Raw genomic sequence first — 9,477 nt, 5'->3', positions numbered from 1 at the left:
CACACATATATTCCTCCTACTTGAACCGCTCTCCTACTAACCCCTCACCCCCTCCCACCCTCTAAGTTATCACAAAGCACCAGAGCTGAGCTTCCTGTGCTTCACAGCAGATTCCCACAGGCTGTCCGTTTTACACATGGTGGTGTGTGTATGTGAATGCTAATCTCCCAGTTTGACCTACAGAGACAGAAAAAGAGAATTACTGGTGGAGGGCACAGCAAAAGGGAAAAGACAACATTGCTAAAGCAGGGGGGTTGGCTGATGTCTCAGGCAGTCATTTATTGAAGTAAAGGATATAGGAAGGAAGGAGTGAAAAATCAAGATGAAAAGGAAATTTAAGATTACACCTAAGAGGCTCTTTAAAAATTCATTGTTGCATAAATCTTCAATGAAAACTGTTAACGGCAATTGTGGATATTTGACTACATTCATTATATTTTAAGGCAAGTCTCATTGAAGAGTTATCCCATGCCATTTTACATTAGAAGCAGGGTGCTGGGGAGATGGACCACAGCCCTGCCTGGGGACTAATGGGAAGCTCAGAGTCAGTGCCCCTGTCCTGCTGCCCTGTAACTATAAGGTCACATGCAGGATCCTGAGCAAAAACACCAACCTCACACTATCTAGAGCTACAGAATATGTGAAATGTGAAATATGTGAAATATGAGAATATGTGGAAGGAGGTATTAACAACCAATTTCTCCTTGTAATGAAAGAGAGGCAAAGAATATATTACTAGCTTCGAGTTAAAATAATGGAGTGTAAAAATGTTTCACCTTATGAATTATTTCATTGTATGAAATAATTTCATGCTATCTGAGTTTTCTGCCAGTGTGAGCATTTGGCTGGTACATCAGCTTACTGACAGATATATCCTAACTTCAACAATCTGACCATTTAAAAAAGTGTGAGTGAAAAAGAAATTTATTCAGCTGACATAATTGCAATTCTAATTTCAGATCTTCTTGGCCTCACTAAATATCTCTCATATTTCCTGTTTGATTTTTATATCTCCAGCAATAGAAAAGTTTGCCATGAGAAATTAACTGATGAATTGTTATGAAGCAAAATTAAATATAGAAAGCTAAGTCACTGACAATTTCCTATATTCATTTTGTGTTTCAGAACCCAGTATATACTTCTTTTCTCAAGCATGTACCATTAGCATATCAATGTGAATTAGATGACTTAGTTCATGTAAAGAATGTTACAGAGTGAAGGAGGGGAAAGCATTTTTTTTGTTGTTTTCAGAAATGCATACAAAAATAGCTGGCCTATCACATTATTACCTGAACCATTATTAATGGGTTACCGAAAGTGGCCACAAAAATGACATAAATAAAAGCTTTATGTCCTCAGAAGAATTTCATACTTATGGTCTAGAACAGAGTCCAGCTCTGTTTTCCTTATAAATGGGCTCTTAATGCATCGGATGTTGGTGGAGGGAACACAAGTATTTCCCCCAGGGGTTCCTTTGGCCTGGTGCAAGTCAGTGAGATGGTACGAGACTTCCCCATTCTTTTTAACCAGAATTGGATTCACAAGGCTTGGATCCCACTTTCAGCACTGCCAACAACTTCCTCTGTGATTCGGATGTTTTAACCTCTCTTCACCTGGAAAAAGGTATAAATGATGATTTCAAACCATTTCATAAGAATGTAGGAAGGAGAGAACACAACAATGCATGGGGAAATATTTTGAAAGCTGTAAGGCCAAATACAAATGTAGATGTTATAATTTTCCTAAGAGCCTGAATACAACAAACCTTTTGTTTCTAGTTTCAAGCATGGGAGGAAGACTTCTATTTCCTTTTGTGCCTAAATTGAACAAAAGATACAAACCACCTTGATGCTTTTGAATTGTGGTATTGGAGAAGACTCTTGAGAGGTCCCATAGACAGCAAGGAGATCAGTCAATCCTAAAGGCAATCAACCCTGGATACTCATTGGAAGGACTGACACTCAAGCTGAAGCTCCAATAATTTGGTCACCTGATGCAAACAGCCAACTCATTGGAAAAGACCCTGATGCTGGGAAAAAGAGAAGAGGGTGGCAGAGGATGAGATGGTTAGAAAGAATCACTAACTCAATGGACATGAACTTGGGCAAACTCCGGGAGACAGTGAGGGACAGGGATGTGCTGCAGTCCATGGGGTGACAAAGAGTTGGACATGACTTAGCGACTGAAAAACAACAACAATCTTATTTTGACTTTTCGTCTACTTCAAGCATTTGGCTTGAAGAAGCCTTTTGTGGGAAAGCTGCCAACTGATAGAGCTGAAAGGAAATCCAGACTCCACTCCAAGTCTGGCTAGTGTAGATGGAGAGAAGAGAAAACAGTGCTGGAATTTCTAGTCTCCAAGGAAAGACTGAGTAGGACTGCAGAGGTAACCAATCACGCAACCTGTTACAGACCCTACAGGGAACCAGATTTGGTTTAAAATTGAACAACATTGAGGCATGACTTGACTCTACTTAAAACTAATCTTTGAGAGAGTCTCAACTCTTGAGGCAGAAATTACACAGGCTTTGCCCCAAGCATGAGATGACATGTGCGAGTCTTCCCACCTGGGGAACTGGTCCCTGTGAAGTTTCCTCTGCCTGGAGAACATGGTTTCTCCTAGCTTTGTCCTTTCTTAAGGAGCTCTTTCTCAGGGAAAACTTTGCAGCTGACACCCCCACCCTACTTCAATCCAGATCATGTCCAGTGTGAAAACTCACAGACCCTGCACTTCTTTTTTTTTTTCTTGGCTTCACCGGCAAGGTTTGATCTTAGTTGCTCCAAGCAGGGATTGAACCCTTGTCCCCGGCAGTGGAAGCTCAGTGTCTTAACCACTGGACTGCCGGGGCAGTCCCTGCATTTCTCCTTTATAATCATGGATCTTTGTTTGGAATTAGTGATTCATTAATTTGACTGATTAGCTCTGTTGTTCTCTCCCCCACCCCCACCTCCCACCCCCAGCAAGCTCCCTGAGGACAGGGAACCTTTTGATTTTATAGTGTGCCCAGAACAGAGTAGAATGCTCAGTTCAGAGTGGGCCCTAATTAAATATTTATTAAATGAGTGATGAAAGCAATATGATTTGAATGTCAAAGCAGAATATTTCAGATCACAAATCATTTCTAGGTAGACATATTTATGCAGATATACACTATTTACCATAAAACCCTCAATGTACAAGGCCATATTGCACAGGAGGGAGACCATGAAATGAGGACATTAATGAATCAACTTTAATAGCAAATTAGTAGTAAGGGGAAATGCTACACATCCATAAAGGGGGTTCTTAGAAACCGCATGGTTTACAAGGTCCTAACTGGCCATGTTTAGACCTTTTAAAGGAGGGACGTGAGAAGAGCAGAGTTGCTGCTTTCCAGGTTTGAAGGCATGAACTCACAGCAGACCTCGGAGAGAAGTTCCCTTCGGGACCAGGTACCATATGAGACAACAGAAAGTTGCATGATGGGCCACCCTGTCTTTCTCAAGCTGTCAGGACACTTCCAGAAGCACGCGCAACAGCAGCCAGTCTGCTTGTGTTCTTTTTACTTTCTTCTGTTCTATAAAGTTGAAAAATATGGCTTACTTGGCATTCATTCACATGAATGTAAATAACAAGGAAGATAAATTTTTCAGAAAATATTCTTCAAGCACCACAGCAAGACAAAGCAGTTAATTGTTCTTAAACTTGATTAAGCTGTACTCCAAGAGACTGTGCTCTTTGGATAAATTCAGTTCCCATCTCCCTTCCCATCGGGTTTTGTTTTCTTTTTTAACTTTTGCACACACTTATTTACACACAGTTTGGTGCCAATTTTCAACAAAATAAGGTTTCTTTTTAATTTCTATATTGTGACCTTCCTTTATCTTTCAATTATTCTATGGAATATACAATTAAATTCCATCTTCCTCACTAAGTGGCTTGAATTTATGACTTCCTGGGAGCTAACATATTTATTTGTGTGTTAGACAAATAAAAAGAATATGGATGGTGAGTAGTGAAGATCATGGGGGTTTTTTTGGCGCTTTTAAAGCTATAGAGTTTCTTTTCTTTCCTTCAAAAGGTTGTACACAATAAATTACATGGCAAACAAAAATGAATTAAGTGAGACTGAGAGATCAGAGAAGAAATAAAGAGGCGCCAGTTTCTGTGGAGGGTCTTTAATGGATAATGCTTTGGGACTATCAATTTGGAAAGAAAAAATCAAATAAAAATCCATTCCATACTCATTTTGCAGACCTCATCCTTTTCTTTGTTTTCATAGAAGTAACTCTGCCAATATTCTATTGTATATAGGATCATATTGTTTTCCTACTGTGTCCTAATATTCTGCAAACAAATTCTAACTCTCTTACAGGCAGACAGAAATTAAACAAATTAAATGCTGTTTGTTAAGTAATTTCAAAATAAGGATAAGCAGGACACTTTCACTTACACATTGTCAACCATACAACTTCCCCTTTACTTTCACCATTGATCCTACTATGACTAGCAGAAATCCTAAAAGATCAGATAATAAAAACCCAAAGAGGTCTTCACATTTTTTTCAACTTCATACTCAAAGCCCATCTCAAGCTATGAACTGCTTTCATCCTTGAGATTGTCTGAAACCCATTAATTTTATTCTTCCTTTGGGAAAGTAAGAACAAGCCATGATCAGAGAAGAAACTGCCATTTGTTTCCCTCTGTGGAATTTCTCCTTTATTCCATTTAGTAGCAGCTGGGGCTGAAGACATGGGTTTATTCTATGCCGGGGAGGAATAATTTATTTCTCCATAATGGTGAGTACCTAGCAGAGTTCCTTGAACACAGAAAATGTTCAGTGCAAATTTGGCGAAAGAATGGGTGAATGAAAGAATAATACAATTTTCATTGTTTTAAAATGAATCATTTCCACGCTGTTATCTTGCCCAGTTTAAAACCCCTTGTTACCTAGTCTTTACAAAATAGGTTTTAGGCTTCCATATAGAGAAACAAGGGCTTCCCAGGTGGCACTAGTGGTAAAGAACCCACCTGCTAATGCAGAAGAGGTAGGAGAAGTGGGTTCAACCCTGGACTGGGAAGATCCCTTGGAGGAGTGCATGGCAATCCACTCCAGTATTCTTGCCTGGAGAATCCCATGGACAGAGGAGCCTGGCAGGGTAGCAATGAATTGGACACCAAAATTAGAGACACCAAGGGAACATTTCATGCAAAGATGGGCTCGATAAAGGACAGAAATGATATGGACCTAACAGAAGCAGAAGATATTAAGAAGAGGTGGCAAGAATACACAGAAGAACTGTATAAAAAAGATCTTCATGACCAAGATAATCATGATGGTGTGATTGCTCACCTAGAGCCAGACATCCTGTAATGTGAAGTCAAGTGGGCCTTAGAAAGCATCACTATGAACAAAACTAGGGGAGGTGATGGAATTCCAGTTGAGCTATTTCAAATCCTGGAAGATGATGCTGTGAAAGTGCTGCACTCAATATGCCAGCAAATTTGGAAAACTCAGCAGTGGCCACAGGGCTGGAAAAGGTCAGTTTTCATTCCAATCCCAAAGAAAGGTAATGCCAAAGAATGCTCAAACTACTGCACAATTGCACTCATCTCACATGCTAGTAAAGTAATGCTCAAAATCCTCCAAGCCAGGCTTCAGCAATATGTGAACCATGAACTTCCAGATGTTCAAGCTGGTTTTGGGAAAGGCAGAGGAACCAGAGATCAAATTGCCAACATCCGCTGGATCATGGAAAAAGCAAGAGAGTTCCAGAAAAACATCTATTTCTGCTTTATTGACTATGCCAAAGCCTTTGACTGTGTGGATCACAAGAAACTGTGGAAAATTCTGAAAGAGATAGGAATACCAGACCACCAGACCTGCCTCTTGAGAAACCTATATGCAGGTTAGGAAGCAACAGTTAGAACTGGACATGGAACAACAGACTGGTTCCAAATAGGAAAAGGAGTACATCAAGGCTGTATATTGTCACCCTGTTTATTTAACTTATATGCAGAGTACATTATGAGAAATGCTGGGCTGGAAGAAGCACGAGCTGGAATCAAGATTGCCGGGAGAAATATCAATAACCTCAGATATGCAGATGACACCATCCTTATGGCAGAAAGTGAAGAGGAACTAAAAAGCCTCTTGATGAAAGTGAAAGAGGAGAGTGAAAAAGTTGGCTTAAAGCTCAATATTCAGAAAACTAAGATCATGACATCTGGTCCCATTACTTCATGGCAAATAGGTGGGGAAACAGTGGAAACAGTGTCAGACTTTATTTTTCTGGGCTCCAAAATCACTGCAGATGGGGACTGCAGCCATGAAATTAAAAGACGCTTACTCCTTGGAAGGAAAGTGATGACCAACCTAGATAGCATATTCAAAAGCAGAGACATTACTTTGACAACAAAGGTGCATCTAGTCAAGGCTATGGTTTTTCCAGTGGTCAGGTATGGATGTGAGAGTTGGGCTGTGAAGAAGGCTGAGTACCGAAGAATTGATGCTTTTGAACTGTGGTGTTGGAGAAGACTCTTGAGAGTCCCATGGACTGCAAGGAGATCCAACCAATCCATTCTAAAGGAGATCAGTCCTGGGTGTTCATTGGAAGGAATGATGCTAAAGCTGAAACTCCAGTACTTTGGCCACCTCATGGGAAGAGTTGACTCATTGGAAAAGACCCTGATGCTGGGAGGGATTGGGGGCAGGAGGAGAAGGGGACAACAGAGGACGAGATGGCTGGATTGTATCATCGACTCGATGGACATGAGTTTGGGTAAACTCCAGGAGTTGGTGATGGACAGCGAGGCCTGGCGTGCTGTGATTCATTGGGTCACAAAGTCAGACATGACTGAGGGACTGAACTGACTGACTGAAGCAACTTAGCGTGCACGCATAGTAAAACAAACTATGGCAGAGAAATATTGTGGCTTTAGGAAGGCTTAGAAAGAAGGATCTGTGCTCAACTAAGCTTCACATGAAGTAGCTTTGTCTGAGTGACACTTTGGAGCTTCTCCAGGAGGAGGGATTGCTTTGGAGTGTGAAGCAAAAGTAAGGTGCTCCCAGATGCAGAAATATTTAGAAAGTTTTCATTTAGGAGGAGGAATGAAATGTCTAAATCAACCAGCACCCTTCACCTTGTTCCATAAGGTTATTAGGGAGATACAGTGTGACTTACTCCGAGAGAAATCTTTGCTTTTACTGACCTACAGTTTTGTGTGTCTCTATATTCTTTCCTTTGCTTTTACTTTTTTCTTCGATGACTACGGAATTTCCTGTTTGGTTTCTCTACAAGGGACCAAGTGTTTCGCGGTGAGGGAATTAATAAATCCTAAGTCTACAAAGATGACTGTTTCAGACAGCCTTAATAAAAGCACAAGTCCCTAGCTTCTTCATGGTGCCACTTTCTTTCAAGAAGCTGCTGAAGGCCACCACCCAGCAGACACACGGTGTGAGGGACCGTGTAACTGCCATCCCTCCCTTTTCGACAAGGTGCTTAACCAGGGAGGGAGTGGTGACTACGCGACCCCATGCGCTAAACTGGAGCACAGATTCCCTTAAAGGCAAACTTTGCAAACAAAAATAACCTTGAAAAAGACCCTTAGACTCAGACCAATGCTCAGAACGTTGCCAATTTCCCCTGACATTTCACGGATGTGTTACTTACGCAGCAGGAGAGGCCTCCTTCCATCCCAAACCCAAATTCCTGTTCTGTCCCTCGAGCGCAGTGGGGACTTGTCGGATGAGCCCTTGGGAAAATAGGTGCCCTTTCTCTCCTTCGTCGGCGTCAACTTGGGTCACCTTGGCCGAGTCCTCTCTGTCCCTCTGGGAATACTTCCGTGGTGCCGTGACCTTAGCCTCTCGGAAGAATTCTCTATGTGCTCTGGAGATCTACTGGGGGTACTGGATTCCCAGCCCTCTGGATCTGCCTGAAGGGAGAACCATCCTGCGGTCCCCAACCCCTCCAAGCTCTGGGACCGCGGCGGGGTTGAGCTAGGCTTTATTGGTCATCATCCATTTTTAATCAGAAAGATCACAAGAAGGAGGGTAAGCGAATCCCAGTCGCAAGTCAATTTAAATAACATTCCTGGGGAAATTCAATCACTTAAAACTGAGACACCTACGCTTGCAAGAGCCCCCGCCCGTGTGGCTGGGAAGAGTGCGACTGCTGAATTAATCAAGATCAGGGGGGCTCCCAGGCTGCGCGCAGAGCGTTAACCCTTCCAGCCCCGGAGAGTATCAAGAGGGGCTTGGACGAGCGCGGCGGGCCGGAGCCAAGATGCCCAGGGCAGCCCCACGCAGGCTGCCTCTGCCATCTTGGGCGGTTCCGGACGCCCAGCGCCCGTCCGGGGCGACTGGAAGCACGGGGTTGAGGTCAGAAGCTCGAGAGGCAGTTCGGGCGGCGGGAAGCGGCCGCCTCCCGCATCTTCGGCGCGCCTCGGGCTCCTCCTTCCGCCCAAGCGTGGCCGAGTGAGCACTGCTCCGGCCGCAGGTAGCAGACGCGCGGGAGGCGGCGCACAAGACCCGATCGGAGCGCCAGGGGAGGGGCCGACGGACAAGCGGACAGACGGACCTCCCGCCCCGGACCCTAGCGACGGTACGCGCCGGCCATGTGGGGACCCGGGATCACGGCCGAAGGCGTGTCGGTGGCTCCCGCGCCGCCACCGCTGCTGCCGCTGCTGCTGCTGCTGGCCCTGGCGCTGGTGGCGCCCTCGCGGGGCGGCGGGGGCTGCGCGGAGCTGGCGTGCGGCGAGCGGGAGCGCTGCTGCGACGCGGCCAACGCCACCGCGGTGCGCTGCTGCAAGCTACCGCTGCACGCCTTCCTCGACAACGTGGGCTGGTTCGTCCGCAAGCTCTCGGGGCTGCTCATCCTGCTGGTGCTCTTCGCCATCGGCTACTTCCTGCAGCGCATCATCTGCCCCAGCCCACGCAGGTACCCTCGCGGGCAGGCGCGGCCGGGGCCACCGGGGGGCGCCGGGCAGCCGGGGGCTGCGGGGCAGCCCGACGACGAGAACGACGACTCGCCCGAGCTGCTGCGCGACGAGGTGGCCGCGGGCTCTCAGGACTCGCTGCTGGACAGTGGCGGCGGCGGCGGCCGGGGCCGGGCCGGCGGCGGACGCTCGGCCCCCTCTTGCGCCTCGGAGCACGAGCTGCGCGTGGTGTCGCCGGTCTTCCTGCAGCTGCCCAGCTACGAGGAGGTCAAGTACTTGCCCACCTACGAGGAGTCCATGCGGCTGCAGCAGCTCAGTCCCGGGGAGGTCGTGTTGCCTGTGTCGGTACTCGGCCGCCCGCGAGGTGGCGGCGCCGGGGAGTCCGACGGCGGCGGAGAGGGCCGCTTCCCGCTCATCTGAGCACCCGCGGCCTCGCGAGGACCACGCGGACAGAACCGGGCCGGGGGCTGTGGGTGGGACGCCATGGCCCGGGTGGCCGGGGCCGCCGCCAGTTGCCTGAGACCTCCGCCTGTCGCCCGGAGACTGGGTTGAGGCCACCC

At 46.2% G+C, this 9,477-nt stretch overlaps 1 protein-coding gene across 1 annotated transcript; it reads left to right on the top strand.

The window, feature by feature from the left end:
• Positions 1 to 8,457: 8,457 nt before the first annotated feature.
• Positions 8,458 to 9,477, top strand: C1H3orf80 (chromosome 1 C3orf80 homolog). The gene has a single exon (XM_006072846.4). The coding sequence runs from the start codon at positions 8,597 to 8,599 to the stop codon at positions 9,335 to 9,337; it is 741 nt and encodes a 246-aa protein (XP_006072908.1). The 5' UTR covers positions 8,458 to 8,596; the 3' UTR covers positions 9,338 to 9,477.

The sequence above is a fragment of the Bubalus bubalis genome, chromosome 1 (genome assembly GCF_019923935.1).
Source record: "Bubalus bubalis isolate 160015118507 breed Murrah chromosome 1, NDDB_SH_1, whole genome shotgun sequence".
NCBI classification, from domain to species: domain Eukaryota; kingdom Metazoa; phylum Chordata; class Mammalia; order Artiodactyla; family Bovidae; genus Bubalus; species Bubalus bubalis.
Note: the sequence above shows the minus strand (reverse complement) of the source record. Positions and strands in the feature narration are given on the sequence as shown.

Bases quoted from the DNA above. Each gene is read 5' to 3' on its own strand.
- C1H3orf80 (XM_006072846.4), top strand. From the start codon at position 8,597: ATGTGGGGACCCGGGATCACGGCCGAAGGCGTGTCGGTGGCTCCCGCG.